Source organism: Neolamprologus brichardi, chromosome 13 (assembly GCF_056152115.1).
Source record: "Neolamprologus brichardi isolate AB-2024 chromosome 13, ASM5615211v1, whole genome shotgun sequence".
NCBI classification, from domain to species: domain Eukaryota; kingdom Metazoa; phylum Chordata; class Actinopteri; order Cichliformes; family Cichlidae; genus Neolamprologus; species Neolamprologus brichardi.
This window is the reverse complement of record NC_142116.1, coordinates 12,984,016-13,001,554: the sequence shown is the minus strand read 5'-3', so window position 1 is coordinate 13,001,554 and position 17,539 is coordinate 12,984,016. Positions and strand designations below refer to the sequence as shown.

At 41.2% G+C, this 17,539-nt stretch overlaps 1 protein-coding gene across 1 annotated transcript in view; it reads right to left on the bottom strand.

Annotated features, from left to right (window-relative positions):
- Window positions 1–2,778: 2,778 nt before the first annotated feature.
- LOC102789358 (E3 ubiquitin-protein ligase NEURL1-like) overlaps window positions 2,779–17,539 on the bottom strand; it is a 36,677-nt gene continuing 21,916 nt past the window's right edge. Inside the window, exons 4-6 of the mRNA XM_006783747.2 lie at window positions 12,557–13,276; window positions 6,702–6,881; window positions 2,779–6,086 (exon numbers count right to left, since the gene is read on the bottom strand). Of these exons, the coding sequence (XP_006783810.2) occupies window positions 5,842–6,086; window positions 6,702–6,881; window positions 12,557–13,276 (1,145 nt within the window). The 3' untranslated portion in view covers window positions 2,779–5,841. The remainder of the gene's footprint in view (window positions 6,087–6,701; window positions 6,882–12,556; window positions 13,277–17,539) is intronic.

Here is a 17,539-nt window from a genome sequence, read left to right as displayed (position 1 = left end):
CTGAGCAGATTGAGAGCTAGAAGGGCACACTGAGAGGACATCCTCTCCCAAGGCCAATACCTTGTTTCACAAAAGCATTTTGATTCGGCACCCACCCACAAAAGGTTTTTTCTCTAAATACAGCTCTCCACCAAGTTTCATTAAATTTCGGTGGGTAGTTTTTTTTGTATAATCCTGTTAACAGTTGACAGAAAGTATGATGAAATTCATTACCAGCCATAATCACTGGTAATAGGATACCCCTCAGTTCTCTTTCCACCTTTAACTTTGTAAAAGATCTCAGTATTGGATGTGTTTATATCTAGTTTCATTCCACATCTGTATATATATATATATATATATATATATATATATATATATATATATATATATATATAGCTGTAATACAGCTCAAGTGTTTTACCAGCCAGATGATTTCATTCAAATAAATTAGATCATCCTGGGCTGCTTAGGATTCCATTCGTTTCTAATTGACAGCAGTACTGCTTTAGGAGAACCTGCACGTTTGACATTGGCTCTCATTCTGCGGTTGCTGAGCGACTTAATTTAGCATCAACTCGCAAAGCAAAAGTTTAAGTTACCAGTCTGGAGATATATAATATGATCGCCTTCAGCTGCAATCAGAAAAACACCAAATTAAAACACTGGAGTGGTTTTCCTTGTCAGACTCTGCATATTGCTGATATATTGGATTTGATTCCGGAATTGTAATAAGATTTACCGCCCACAGGAATTTAATGTGGAATATGTCCATCCCACTGTTGAGACTCGTGCAGTCATTGGCTTGGAACTAATTGTGGATGTCCATTCATCATCTTTATAGCAAGTTAAATGTGCACAATTGCATGCATGTTTATTTACATGCATGCAATCGTGGCTCAAGAGTTGGGAGGTCGCCTTGTAATCGGAAGGTTGCCGGTTCGAGCCCCGGCTTGGACAGTCTCGGTCGTTGTGTCCTTGGGCAAGACACTTCACCCGTTGCCTATTGGTGGTGGTCAGAGGGCCCAGTGGCGCCAGTGTCCGGCAACCTCGCCTCTGTCAGTGCGCCCCAGGGTGGCTGTGGCTACAATGTAGCTTGCCATCACCAGTGTGTGAATGGGTGGATGACTGGATGTGTAAAGCGCTTTGGGGTCCTTAGGGACTAGCAAAGCGCTATACAAATACAGGCCATTTACTTGTGAATGCAAATGATGAATCACATGGGTAAGACGGGGAGAAGAAGGGAATGCATTACTTACATTACTGCAGGACTTCAAATTTAAAAGCATTGTGTCACCACAAGTATCTGAAAACTAGCTGATAGTTTATGATGATGAAATATGGAAAATATGATTTATAGCACCTGGAAAGAAAATATTTGATTAACTATATATATGTTATGATTAAAGAATGGTAGTAGAATCTATATTTATGGCTAATGGTCAAAATTGATTCTATAAAATGAGATTCTTGTCAACCTACTGCCATTACTATTTATAAAAAATGGACTTGCCATGTATTGACTGAGTTTTTGAATGAAATATTTGTTTTTTCAAAATGCACTGATGCACTTTTTAAATCATACTGTCTGTGTTTTCTGCCCGGTGCATAAGATGCTGGACATGTTTCTGGCCACTGGATGGCAGCAGCACTCAGCATCTTGGTGCAGACAAAGCGCTGCATCACTGTGACGTTCACCTGTGCCTTCATCAGCTCAATAATTACTGTAAGGCTGAAAGTACTCATTTGATATCAGGGACTTTAAAACAAAAAATTGCAGTTTTTATATAACACTTTTCAGAGTCTGTCCCTCGATGCCACCAATCTGACTGAGCAAAAGACTTACATCACACTGAATACCGAAAGCTGCTTAGTGCCTCGGCTACAGCAGAGGAACAAACCCAAACTCAGACTGTCTGATGTGTAGTTAAAATTCAAAATCGATAGTGCCTTGCCTTCTTGGAATACAAATTTAATACATTAATACAAGTTGATAGTTTGCGCGTTCGACCAAACAGCTGTCTAGCAGAGATACCATAACACAGCTCAAACACGTCTGGCAAGCCCTTAAGCCTTCACAAGGCCCACAGCCAGGTTCACTGAGAGGTCTGAGTGGAAAGTCTGTGTGTACACAGACACCAGCGAGATGTACTGTATTCATGTCACTTTCCCAGTCCCTGGTTGTGTATTTCCCTCTCACCTCTGAACACACTGCTGCCTGTTTCATGTCCGAACGTCGCAGGCTGTATTTGTGCCGATTGGAGTGCAGCTTAAAACCTTGCTGCATTAGAGCCAGGCCTGCAGGGTAGTAAATAACAGATGATGTTCACTCTGTCCAGGTCTACATACCACAACTCTAAACAGTTTCCCTGTGAGTTATAGCCGTTTACTAAAAGCCATTGCCTTTGTTATTCATATAGTATATGGTGGGATGTTAGTCAAGTATACTGCTGCAGAGAATGTTTGTGTTGGGCGCCTTTTAGTTCTCGAGCTATTGCCTAATTTGAATTTTCATGTACAAGAGGTAAATCTCCCACAAATGAAACATTTGTGTAATGTATATTTTGGGAAAAGGTAATGGCGCTAATGCACTTTCATTCCCCGTCTGTGCAAGATTGACTTCTTTTTTCCTGCTGTGCATAAAACAGAGAAAGCACCCCGGCAGTTAAATGGAAATGGTCAGTTTTCACTCTTTATTGTATCGAAAGAATTGCTCTGTGTGCTCTTTTCTTTTCCTTTTTTTTTTTTTTTGTCATGTTATACAGTCATCGGAAATAACAGACAAAGAGGAAAGCCAGTGATTTAAATTTTATTTAACAAACAGAACATAATTAGCGAATTCAGAAACCACAAAGTAGCCCAGAAAACCAAAATAAAGAGCCAATTTTCTTGTCCAAAAAATACACAATGCCCATCTTCACGCACTGCCTCATTCGGATTAGTTTGGTCACGTTTGGGGGGGAAAAAAAAGAAGCTCTCAACTGAACTACTCACAGGCCACAACACAGTTTAAATGCGCTCAATTAGGAAAAATATAATTTACCAAAAGGTAAAGCTAAACAATTCCAACTTTACATTTGATTTTCTCTTATTTGGCCTTTTGGGAAACTGATGAATAGATTGATACCACTCTCTTATTTGTCTGGAGATGCAGCTCACCCGACTCTGTAGAAAGGCAACAAGTACCTCCAAAAATATCACACGGCTGCAATCAAAGTGTACAAATTACACCATTCACCACTTTTCCAGAGGATGTGTGACAGATTTGGCTGCACTATTATTTGGCGGGGACGAGTTGGCAGGCAAACAGTGAAGCCTTCGGGGTATTTGTTCAGGTAGGCCACGGTTTGACGTGGTGTGGCAAACTTGTAAGCAAACAGTTGCTTATTTAAATATCCATCAGTCGTGAAGTAGCATTATCATCTGGTTCTCAGTTTCTCTAATTTTTAAAGTAATATTTGATTTTCTAGCTCCATGAAGAGCAACAGACTGAGGTGGCATCCCCAAAAGGCAAATGTTTCTCTCTGAAATCCTGGAAATGCTCAAGCGAAATACAAATACCTCAAATTTGTAGTTAAATAGAGTGCTTGACTTAATGTACGTACCATGCAACCACTGGAGAGCGGTACGGATCATCTCGTCTGAATCTTCACCGCAAAATGAATAAGCATTTCCCAAAATGTCAAACTATTTCTTTCAGTGAAAATCAGCTGACACAACCGCAGGGGCCTTTCAGGGAAATAAAAGTTTCCTTTAGTCTTTGTCTGCTAACCATAAAATAAACAATGTTCTTACTTTTTGGACACTACACCCACACATACGAAAGAAACAGTGATAATTTCTTATTGTAGCACTGAAAAATAAATAAACCTCATAATGTACAGTTAATATTACACTCATCAATACCGTTTCATCCATTTCAAATGTTCAGCAATGCTGGATTTCTGCTAGGTAATATTTGGTCAGGAAGGAAAACAAACCCAGGTAGAAATGTACACGGTGAGCATCTCTCAACGCTCACAACTAATTTCCAGTATTGTACACTGTAGTGACACAAACATTTCATTAGTAGCAGTGAATAAAAAGCACACGCTGATATTAAGCACATTGATGCGTTTGCTTCCAATCTTTTCGTGCTTCCACCTGTGGAAGAAAGATAAAAAAGGACCTCGGCATCCCTCTAGGTTTTCACAGTGAGGAGCCTAAATTTGTCCAAGCTTCTCTTTTTTTAAAAGGCACACTAGAAAACTTAGCTGTCCTTCAAATGATCCACACAGTAACTGCCAATTTTTCCCCACAAGACGACAAGCTCAAAAAGAAATCAGCACTTACTACTTTAAAGATGAGCAATGCTTCAGCGAGGCCAGAGTAACACCTGAACATATCTTGTTTTTCTTAACATTTCTAAGCAGTACATAATGCAAGAGATTAGTCAAGTGAAAGTGTCCTTGGAGTTTGCTTTTACCGATGGAGAGCAGCACTCAGAAACTGATATGCAAATAACATTTTTTACACAAATGTCCCACAATAACAAGCTACATCCTTGCCGCTGATGACAAACTTGCGATTTTCTTTTAAATTTCCAATCCGCTCAAGGACACATAAATATGTCATAACTGAAAGCAATTATTCACGTTCAGATTCGATACATGAAAGAGACGGGCGTAACCTGAAGTAAGAGGAGCCATCTGTAACTTCTGTGGGATTTCGTATTCCCTGATTCTTTCAGGGACAAAGAGGTTGATTCATCATCTTCATGTGCTCTTTCAGCATTTTAAAATGCTTCCCTGCCCACCACTGTTTATTTGGATGACGTTTGTGCAATTATAGCATCCAGCAGGCTTTAGCAACCAGCCAGAGATGGTGTGAACGGCTGCCAAGAAGCAGGACATGCAATCCACGCAAGTCCCTCATTTTACAGGCTTTCTAAAGTTGTATCTGGTACGTCTGCACGAACATTTTCTTTACCCTGACATGCAGCAAAGACGCTTCTTTCTTCCCTGTCTCCATCCCAAACGTACAACATCCTCTCGCCTCCTTCCTCCTCCTCCTCACCGATTTACATGCTCATTCACCGCCAGCGTGACCTTCTGCGGTGACAACGTTCACACTTTTTTTTACCCTTTGCGCAATCTTGCTTTGCCTGACATTCACAGAAGCACAGCAGGTGCTGAGATATTCAGCAGAACACTTCATTTATAACCCAACAGAGCTCCCTTTCAGGCTTTTCTTCAGCCTGTAGGGTCAGACATTTCTTTGTGTTTTATTGCTAGAGTAGCACTTTCACCACAAACACACCACACTCGCCACATTCTTTCTCTGTCTTTCTACTCATTCCTAACAGCGATCTGATCTTGCCATGAGCTTCTACTTAAAATAAAACAAAAAAACTATTTAACCAAGGCGGCCTGAAAAATTGCGATGGAGCAGCTGGTGAAACCACAGATTTATTTCTCCACTCCTCTGGACAATTTTAATTCTCATAAAACTAGCCAGCAGCGATGCTATCACCAGCAGACTGATGAGCTACTGTGGCAAAGTAGGACAGATGCCTCTTCAGATTACTTCTTCTCTTCAGTGGAAGTAGGTCAAGGTGTGTTGTTGTTGTGCTGTTACTACACAAAAATCTCCGTTGATCACACTGTACGTTTGGATTGATCTCTGATGAATCTCAGTGGACCAACTGTTAGCTTGCCAAGGATGTGCATTAGACATGATATAATTAAAAAAGCTTTAATGGTGGAGTTTAAAGTACCTGAGCCAGACTGCACACGCAAACGATCAAGGCTTGTGCCGTGTCTTTACAAAGTCTCACATGGCTTTGACAATGTGCCGAGCTGAACCTGACATCGCCTATCGAGCCTACGTGCTCCGGTAGGTCTTGATGATATCTTTGATTGTCCTCCTGCAAATGGGGCAGCACGCGTTGGCCATCTTCTTGAGTTTGAGACCGCAGGCGTAGCAGAGACACATGTGCCCACAGGCGTAGAGGACCGTGTCCACTGCATTCTCATAGCAGATGGTGCATTCATCACTCCATGAGCTGGAACAGGATGGGAAGGTGGGGGACTCTGGATGGTTAGAGAATGGAGAGCTTGGGGTTGTACCTGGGGTGACAAAAGAAAGCCATTAGAGACATGTGAGTCTGAAGGTGAGACAGAAAAACGGAAGAAACCTTCCAGGTAGTTTACCCAGACAGATTCAGCTCTGCTCAATGCGACGTACCCTACATCCAACGCATCTTTTATTTTACCTGTCAGCACTATTCCCCTATTTTTCCTGCTAATGAAGCTTCAGGACAACTTTATGCAAGAATAACTGAGTGCGCACTCCAATCATCACTCCTGTTTTGCTGTCATACTGCCGGCAGCTTGGGACGGTAGTGATGTCAAGGATTGCTGCTTCACATCACCAAGGTAAATATTGCTTCATGCACTGACGTGCTTATCGTGACTTGACGTCTTGGTGCTGTTCAGTCAGCGTTTGCGTGCTGCTGGCTGTTTCACTGCTCTGTTGCACCTCTGCATTTTAATAAATTTAAATTTCATAAACATTTTTTTTTATAAACACAAATGGAAAAATCTGGAAAAAACAAGGCATGTGGAAATACTTGAATCGGAGACCATGACCTGGCTTGTAACGATGTCACGAGAAAAGCAAACTTCTCCAAAAAGGTACGCAAAGAAAGGAAAGAAAAAAAACCCAAAAACGCTTGGACAAACCTGTTGAGGAGGAAAAAAGCGTGTGGTAGTTGGAGTTGAGACTTGAATTGAGGTTGATATTCAAAGGAGTGTTGAGGTTGGACTCAGAGTTGCCACTGCAAAGCATTGTGGGTGTGTTTGGTGTACATGATGGAGAGCTGGGCACCGATGGGCCTCGCAGGTCTGGGTGCTGAGATGAGCCTGGGGATAGAGAGGAAACAATACCTTTATAGAAGTATTCAAAAGTGCCAAAGTTTCACATGCAAAGATTAAACATTTCACTTTGCAATCGTCCACATCTTTGAGAGTCAGAGCTGATAATTAGCTAATGTAGGAGGTTTGATGTCTTGTTACATCTCTGTCGCTATCTCAGCCTGTCATTCTCTCCCTTACACGTACGTCAAATATTCTCTATCACCAAGCAGATGACTTATGAGTCTACAGTATGTGTGTGGGCGTGTGAGTGAGTCAGGAGCCTATGAGTTGATGTAATCTCCCCTCACCCCACTTTTCCTTCTTCCTTCACGAGCCCACAATACCTCTGGGTAGGGTACAAAAAAAAAAAAACCCTCTCAACAGACGCTCTCTTGTGCGTCCCATGTGATGTGTCCCCATCCGCACCCCATAACTACAGGCTCTGGCGTCATACTGGCACTTCATCTCTCCTCACAGAAGAGCGTACCGACCCCGATTTCACAGAAAGACCAAATCTGATCAAGTCTGCCTGGCAGTCATGTAGCATTGTTGTTTGCACATTGAAATACTGCTACACAGTTGGTTCGGTCACTTACTTGGCGCCACCATGCTTCCATGTGTCAAATTATCTAATGTCAGTGGTTTTCATTCAATTCCACTATTTGCTTATCCAAATTTTCTTACAATACAATGTGGAGTGGAGAACAAGAAAAAAAAGAAGAACCACAGATGGTGGGAAAATGCAGGAAAAAAGCAAAACGCTGTAAATTCACAAAAAAAAGGAAGGGAAAACGTTAATAGGGTTTGTAAAATGTATACAGTTTGTTGCGTAACTGTAGCTACGTGCCCCGATTCGCTGCCTTGAACTCTGATGCCTTTTCCTTGGACCACTTGAACCGCTTGCAGTTCAGTTTCAGCCTATGTAAACAAGTCATAGTAGCTTTTTAATCATGCAACCACCAGTGTGTTTGTGTGAAAGAAAGAAAAAAAAAATCAGTAGATGGCGCAAAGTCTGCATGAACACATTGCTTCTGGTTATCCGTGCTTAAACGTTCCCTAATTTACTTGCATTTAAGGTCAGCGCTGGGACTGATGATCGCAGCACTTTGCTGAGACACACTCTTCTCAGAGTCATCTGTTTATTTATTCATAAAGTTATTATATATTTTAAAGTGAAAGGACGTATGCATACAGTAGCATTTAAACGGCACTCCATTAAGAGCTTATGTGGCAGCTCTGAGTTAATGTGTTGGTGAACTCCAATAAGGCCGAATGGATAACCTTCTTGTCTATTCATGTACCCTTCTATCTTCTCTTGTATTATGCATTCATGGCTGGCTGTGAGATCGTGAGTATGTGTGTCTTTGGTTGTGCTGGCAGTGCAGGAGACTTATTTGTGGTTGAGCATGTGTATAGTGGCTTTCAACACTTGTTTATTTACACATCAAGCAATTATGGATGAACATTAGCATTCCTCCACCAAACCCAAGTTCGATATTCGCTCTCCTTTTAGCCCCGTTTTACCCCACACTTAACTCCTCCATTCATCCAGTACTGCATATTTTCTTTTAGCAACTAGCTTATGTGCTAGTACAGTGAACTCACTGCCATGCTAAACGTGTTTTCCTGGTGTCAGGTGTGAGGGAAACTCCTTTTTTAACTGTGTTTTTGTCCTCATAAATTTTGCTAAAGGTTGACTAAATATTATTCTTTTTTACCACCATACTCCAAAATCCAAACAATTATGAGTCGGCTCTAGTTACTGCAGTGCAGCCATGGGTTTTATATTAATGATGGATGTCATACCAGCATTTAAAACAAAAGAAACAAGCCAGATCATAAAACATACCCTGCTTTGTCTTCTATTTTACTCTAAATGGGACCATAATTTAGAAAATGAACATCATGTAGTATTAAAGAAGACCTGAATCTAGTGATTGAGACCACAGACTCACTGGAAAAGTATTTGATGAGATCATGAAATTAGTAGTAGGGTCATTTTCTCGTCCTATCAGATTTCATTTGGGAACCAAAGAAGCGGGCTTTTGCTGGCCATCTGAAAGACTGTTAGACTTTGATATTCTGTTTTGACAGCAAATAGAAAAATGCTGCAAAAGCACACAAAAAACCCAATAGAAGTGGAACATAACTCACAAAACAAAATAGGAATTATTTTGGGGCGACAATAACGTGAAGCAACAGCTGCAGAAGTGACGAACTAGCAGTAAACGGCTAATAGCAACATGCATCTACAGGATTATATGAATAATGCACTTGCATCTACTTCTCCATCATAACACTGATGAACCGTTCGCTTCCTTTAAGCGTGTCTCAATGCAGTCCTTCACTTGCTTTGGTTTCTTTCACTTCTGCAGCTGTTCTATCACGTTAGTGTCTCCATGTTTTGTGAAATTCTTTTTCTTTTCTAACCAAGAAAACGTTAATAGGGTTTGTAAAATGTATACAGTTTGTTGCGTAATTGTAGCTACGTGCCCCGATTCGCTGCCCTGAACTCTGATGCCTTTTCCTTGGACCACTTGAACCGCTTGCAGTTCAGTTTCAGCCTATGTAAACAAGTCATAGTAGCTTTTTAATCATGCAACCACCAGTGTGTTTGTGTGAAAGAAAGAAAAAAAAAATCAGTAGATGGCGCAAAGTCTGCATGAACACATTGCTTCTGGTTATCCGTGCTTAAACGTTCCCTAATTTACTTGCATTTAAGGTCAGCGCTGGGACTGATGATCGCAGCACTTTGCTGAGACACACTCTTCTCAGAGTCATCTGTTTATTTATTCATAAAGTTATTATATATTTTAAAGTGAAAGGACGTATGCATACAGTAGCATTTAAACGGCACTCCATTAAGAGCTTATGTGGCAGCTCTGAGTTAATGTGTTGGTGAACTTCTGGTGTGTGTTGCCCAGAGACAGTGTTCCTGACTGGACAGTTTTTTTTGTGAACACTAGAGTCCATCTGGGACAAACATCTATATAACATTAAGTCACTTAAATCATCTTTTCTCTCAATTCTGACGCTCAGTTTGAATTTCAGCAGGTTATCTCAACCATGTCTATATGTCTGAATGCGTTTGGTTGCCGATGTGTGATTGGCTGATACACAAGCAGCTGAACAGGTGTACTTAACAAAGTGGCCGGTGACTGTACAGTCTATTCATAGCCAACGCATTAAGCTCCAGTGGCATGATACAAGCTGTCCTGTCCTACTGGTGAAGGATTTTGGAGCTGTCTGCAAGAATACCTGCAGAGTTTTCTTGCATCAACTACATTTTTTGATATTTTCATTGATCAAAATTAACATAAATATGTAAGGCACAATTTTTAAAAGATGCCAGTTCAGCAGCTAATTCTGAGTAACTGCCAGGCATCTAAAACAGAGTGCTAAAAAATAAGTAGCATTAGAATAATTTTTTTAATACTAATACTATTACTTTAACCTCCTGAGACCCTGCTTTATAACAAATGGTTCATTTAAACCCTAATTTAAGAAGAGGTTACTTGCTGTGGGGAGCACAACCACAAAAATGAACTGAAAGAAGCTGGAAGCTCTGTGGTCAGAGTTAGGTGATAATTCTCTGCCGAATCTTTCTTGAAAATATTAATAAATTACAGCTCATATATGTATTAATCACATTTACAACTGAAATTAGCATGTAATTACACGAGTAGACCCTTAGACCGACCCATGAAAAGATCAAATCGCTGTTTCTGAGATAACATGGACAAAATGACCACGTGAGAGCAACAGTCTCCCATCTGTTCCGCTTCACGGGCTTGACAACACCCAGCCATGATAAACTGTCACTTTCCTCACTGGCTAGATGTTTCCATGGCAACTCATGGCGTGCGGGATGCTGCGAGTGGGTGAGCAGAGACGTCACAAATGCACTCCCCACAGCTGGAGTGGGTAATGACTCGAAGAATGCTCATACCCCCAAAGAATCAGGACGGGGGGGAGAAAGAGGAAGAAAAAGGCAGAAGGAAAAGAGAAAGTACAGAGACGACTCGAGGACCAGTGTGACAGGAACTAGCTGTGGGTGGAAAACCCAGCATTGCAATTCTCCATGCAATTACATTTTAATAATGCATATGGAGGGCATCGTGAGGAGCGATCACAGGCACCCTCCTGATACATAATGCTGACTGCTGGGAGCCCACGCAAGACAGAAATAACCTCTTCAGTTCCTGGTCTGACTGACTACATGAAAGGAGAGAGAGCAGAGAATCCACAGATGAATTATTATAGAAAAAAAAACTAACCAACCAGAGTATTTTGACCCTCTTTTTCATCTCAAATGTTAGATTTTCTATGAAAAGATGTCTACCCTGTAATTCTGAGCTGTAAGAAAACTGTTCTCTAAAAAATTACTCCAGGAATTTATCAAGACTTAATCTGCGATGAAGATAAACCGATCACAAGCACTCACTCATGATTCCTGCCTGTTGTGATATTTTACCGATACAGGCAAATAAACTATGTCCAAGCTCCAGCTTAGAAAAATCCTTAAATCCTTAAAGTGCAGGAGACTTACCACTGAGGAAATCAAAATAAATATTTCAATCTTAACCTCGTTCTGCACAAAATGAGGGCAGATGCTGAATGTCAAATGACCTAGAAAAATAACCTTTTACTGATACGAGGGCCTTCGATTTTTCACCTACAGTAAACCCTGTTTTGAAACTCTCCCAAAGAGATTCAAATATGTACAGAGTAGACTGATTACATGCTCTGAAGAGTTGAACAATCAAGTGATCTGTAGCTCTTGGACAGAGCCTGAAGGCAAATCAATTTCCTCAAAGCTCCCTGGAAAAAAAAATCTGTTTTTACTCAGTCATAATCACTACAGCATTTACATATAACCCATATCATTTCATTTCCAACCAAGAAATTATTTTGGAGAGCGCAATTATGTGTTCCTACTTTTTTCATTCTGAGTCCTGAACTGTGTATGCACACCTACACTTTTAGTTCAGAGTACCTTGAGGTAACGTCACGTTACCACTGTGTGAAATCTGCTGGAATCAAACCCAGCTGATACGAGGTCTGTACATCTGACGGAACAAAGTTAACATTCACGGGCAAATCGTGGGGGTTGGATGTAAATTCCAAAAGCGATATATGAGTTGATAAAAAGGCAGAGAGCAGCCCCAGACAACAGAGGAGGGAGAAACTATTTCATGACTTGACTGAGTGGGAATTCAGCTTCCAAAGGTCATTCCACGATCACACACTCAGTTAAGAACGGAAAGTTACAACTGACACCCTGCAAAGATCTGTGAGCACATCTGATTTCCTTGAACGAAGATTTAATTATTCAGGAGGAAAAAGGAACAAAAATCTTGAAAAACTGAAATCTAATAAAAGACTGAAATCTAATTACCAAAAACTCATTTTCTAAAAGGGCTGTGACTCGACAGTTAAACATGGCTTCAATGCAAGCAGCTCTTAGACACACACACAGTAAAAAACTCTTAGTGTTTTCTGAGGGAGTAATAACAGTGATGGAGTCCATTCTTGTGATAGCTTAGGTTTTTCCTGAATTTGTTCTAATCCAAATTTGATTTAAGAACATAAAAATAGATATTTAGGTATCTCACACACTCACACACACACGCACACACACAATGAAAAGATAAAAACATGAAGAGATCAACTGAATCTACCTAAAATCCTGAGTTGTGTGATGGTGCTGTGCAGACCGAAGAACATCCAGAGAGGCCTGGAGTTATCGACGCACAGCTGCATCCCTGCACTGACGCCATTATGGCTCATCATAACCTCCCCCTCTGCGTTCACCACAAAGCCCAAGATATCGCCGCTGTGGAGTGGCATCGCTACGCGACGCACAGCCCAGAATTCCTTGCGGTCAACCAGGGACTCTGGGTTAGACGGCAGATCAATGGGCCTCAGGGTGGCGGGGTCACAGGATGTCACGCCATAAGAAAGCGACCCGGGCCGCGAGACACCTGCTTTCACCTTCACAAATACAGTCTCTGAGCAGCGCATTGGTCGGCTGGTGAACACCAATGTCCTTTCATCACCGCGGTGATCCAGCCGAGCCACCGTGTGCTTATCCAGCACGGTTACGTGGATGCCGTGCACCGAGTGAAAGTGCAGATCATTGTCCAAATGGCTGGGCAGAAGCGAGCACTGCTGTGAGTTCTGTGAGTTTTGGGGCACATGGCAGGAGGAGGAGGAGCTCAGGGGCTGTAGCTGCTCCTCATCCTCATCATCTTCCTCCAGATGCATCTCTTGCTGCTGCAGGCTCAGGTCACACAGGCTGACGGAGAGGCGAGGGTCACCACTGCTTCGCTGAATGGCGGTCCGGTGGGCGGAAGCAAGAGAACGAGGACGCAGGCAATCCAGTGGGACCATCTCGCTGTCTGTGGAAAAAAAAAAGAAAGAAAAAAAAGAACACACACACAGCGATGTTATGTAATCACTTGTTTGTGGTGTTTTTTTTTTGTTTTTTTTTTACAGAGCAGATTCAAATCTAAATTCATGCACACTGCCTTTATTTGTTCTCTAATCATTTTTATTAGCACTGGGGGTTTACAGCTGCAAAAAAATGAATCAATTTACAGTCTTTGCAAGTGGAAAACAGAGTCAGGAGGACTAAATGAAATTAATGTAGCCACTTAGTATTCTGCATATTTCCTTGTATAACACTATTTTGTTTTATATCCTCAGTCTGTACACTGTTTATTCATCACACCTGCCACTCTAAACAAGTGGTGGCTTCCGGCTTCTCTGTTTTATAACATATTCATTCTAAAGCTCGCTCTGCACTAAGGCTTCAAAAGTATGAACAAAATTTTTCAATGTTTATATGTTCCCGAAACATATCAGCACTCTAAGTGGGGGAAAGCTATAGCTGCAGGCCCAGTGGCTCCATCACAGTAGGACATAACAGCTTTATGTAACACTGAAGGAAAAAGAGGTCCTGTGTTTGAGGCCCTGTCTCGCTGTCTTTAGCTCAGGGTCCTGTGGTTTCTTTTGCTTGTTTCTTACAGTCATGGTAAAAAGAAAGTACACCCTCTTTCAGTTCTGAGGTTTTATGCATCACAACATGATGAAAATACACTGGTCTCTTGCACGTCTTAAAATTAAGTAAATGCAACCTCTGCTGAACCACATGACATGAGATTTGCACTGTGCCATTACTTATTCAACAAAAAACTACAGACATTTTTACTGCTTCAAGTAGGAATTAGGAGAGTAAGTAAGAGCCAGGTGCTGCTCATTAAATGCACTTGATTAACTGATCATCAGCAAGTGTGAGCATCTCTATAAAAGCAGAAGATTTAGCAGTTGGCTGCTCTAGTATATTCAGGTATATGTTAACACAATGCCAAGGATGAAAACTTATCTTAGAAAGTCAATTACTGCTGCCCATCAATTCTCCTAGGACATCCCAGCTAATTCTGCTAAAGGTCAGATTGTACAGTGCAACAAACCTAAAAGCTACGTCTTAGACCCTAAAGGCCTTAGTTAGCAAGTTACATGTTGAAGTTTATGACCTGTCCAACAGCTAAAGCTTGCCAAATTAGGCCATGCAACAGAAAAATGATCTCAAGGACAGCAGCAAATCTGCAACAGAATAGTTGAAAAAGAAAAGCGATTTCCCAGGCAAAGTCTTGAATTCAACCCGAATGAAACTGTAGGTGGACCTTAAGAGAACTGCGCATAAAACAAATACCTGCAAACCTCAATGAACTGAAGCAACGTAAAGAAGACCGGGCCAAAAATTCTCCGCAATGATGTGAGAGACTGATAAGGTCATTCAGAAAACAATTACTTCAAGCTGTTACTGCTAAAAGTTGTACAAGCTACTGAATCACGGGGTGTATTTAATATTTCACACACTGCTTCTGCATTTGGGCTTAGTTTTTGTTAAATAAATGATGGAACAGTGGAAACTGCTGGGTGTCATTTTACACTTAAGGCTAGATTTAAATAATTTTAATAGCTGCTAAAGAAAGATGATTTTCTTAAACTATGTCCTGATATGTTAAAGCTTAGAACTGATAAAGGGTGCCCTATTTTTTTCTACCATAACTCTAAGTGTGCAAGTGAGACTTACCACAGCTCCAGTCCTCCGAGCCTTTAAGTGCAAAGATTATATTTCCAAAAATTTACTGAAGCCAGTTTATATATAGTATTTGTCAGAGAGTAAAACCACATGTATACATCCAAATAGCTACCACAAGTGTTTACAAAACAAACTGCCTCAGCACCAGCAACTTAATATACCTCTGTCTACTGGTGACATTTTCAGCTATGTGTCTGGATGCTAAAATCAGCTTTTTTCCAATCGTTGAAAGGTAAAGGGACTCCTAAAAACGGCATTACATGTCTCTCCCCACCTCACAAATAGGCCTTCCTGTGCTAAATCTGCTCACTGTAAAATAGAAACCACACGGGAGCATCATTAAAAAAAAAAGAAAAGAAAACAACGTGAGTGTGCTTTCCATGCACACAGTCACTGCAAACAGATCATCTGCATCATGGCACGCTTGGGGACACAGAGACATATTTAACACGGCCATCTAAAACAAGCTAAAATTAGGCTGATTGGACATCTGAGGAGAGCAAGCAGAGGGCAGGCTGAGAGATGAGTGACATGACGGCTCCCAGCCTCGATCTGCTTTGGGCTTTCCCTTTGAGAAGTGGATGAAGAAGGAGAGCGCAGCAGGGGACGACCTGACCAAAAAAAAAAAAAAAAAAAAAAAAAAAAAAGGGTAGGCACTTGAATGAAAGGGCAGACCTCAACATCTCTCCTTTATCAAACAAAGATGGCACATCTCCGGCTAGCCTCTGATAAAGTGCTTGACATTCATTACTACCTCAGCCAAGAGCGTGCACGATCAGGCACGAGAGTCTTATTATTAGCCGCCTTATCATCTTCAAGGCAAAGTTAGCCGACTTACAGGAGATAATTTCTATTCTTGCTATTAAAGCTTCCTGCGGTTCACAGTTTTGGTTTCTGAGATTGGCGCAGCACTCAAGCCAAGCTGTGAGGGGAATAGCTAGTAACATTCAAAGACATTTCAAGGGATTGCGATAAAAAAGATATACAAAAGATAAAAGAAGACCAAACAAAGAAAGACAAAGACGTGAGGCAACTAAATATGTATGACCTCTTCCTGGGTTTAGCCTGAAAAGAGTCTGGGAAAGAACTTTACTCATGAAACTTTTGACAAAATATGAAAATCTTTGGGTAATACATGGTGAAGCTTGAAACACCTAATACACCACATTTATCTTCTGTCTGATAAAATGTTCTTATGTATGTCTATCAAACTGGTTAAAACTACCACAGGGGGTACTAGGACTGAGTGTGAGCAAAAGTAAGACAGAGATATGATTACAAGCATGAGACCCACATACAGGAGGCAAGAGACACCACGTTTCAGAATTTAGAGTAAAAGTAATGAATGATGTGCTGAAATCCTTAGAAACAAATAATGGATTAATGGCTCAAATGCACTCACTGGCCACCTCACTGGGTACACCTGTTCAACTGGTTGCTAGTCCAGATATTTAATCAGCCAATCACACAGAACGAAACAAATGCATTTAGTCACGTACACATGGTCAAAACAATGTCTAAAATTCAAACCAAGTATCAAAATGGGGAAGTAAGGTGATTTAACTGTCTGTGAATGTAGCATGGCTGTTGGTGCCAGACGAACTGGTCTGAATATTTCAGAAACTGCAGATCTACTGGGATCGTCTCATAAAACCATCCCCAGGGTTTGCAGAGACTGTTCCAAAAAAGAGAAAATACCCAGTGAGCTCAGTCCTGATGGAGAAAATGCCTTGTTGATGCCAGAGGTCAGAAGAGAATGGCCAGAATGCTTGAAGCTGCTAGGAAGACGGGAAGGAGGATTGAGAAAATGTTGCCTGGACTGATGTGTCTCAGTTTCTGCTCTGAGGGTAAGAATTTGGCATGGACTATCCTTCCTTGAATGTGTGGGTGATTCTTGGCATGCTTTGGATCCCTTAGTACCAAATGAGCATCGTTTCAAGTATTAGTGCTGACCATCGCCATCCCTTTATGGCCTGAGTGTACCCATCTTCTGAAGTCTGCTTCCAGCAGGATAACAAAGGATAACAAAGCTTAAATTATCTCAAACTGATTTCTTGAACATGACAATGAGTTCACTCAATTCAAATGGCCTCCATAGTCTCCAAGCCACCAAATAAAGCAGCTTTGCGATTGCGCAGGTTCAGACCACGGATGTGCAGCAACTGTGTGATGCCATCATGTCAGCATAGAGCAAAATCTCTGAAAAAAAATGTTTCCGGCACTTTGTAAGTCTACGTCACAAACATTTAGGGCAGCAAAAGGGTTTCAACTCAGTACTAGCAAGGACGATATGTTAAAAGTGTTAGCTAAAAGTATTGGATACAAATGAAAACTGTTCTAACAAAGCAAATTCATAAACCAGTGAGTTTCCGGACACACACCTTTTTGTAACTATAAACCCTTTGGTTGATGAAGAACCAACTCTTCCTTACAATCTGCACTCTCATTAAAATGTCGCACACATACACACACACACAGTCTTCTGAATTACGTGAGAAAATGAAGCGCGGTACCAACAGAAATTCATTGCAGCTCAGAGTAACAATTGTTTGAG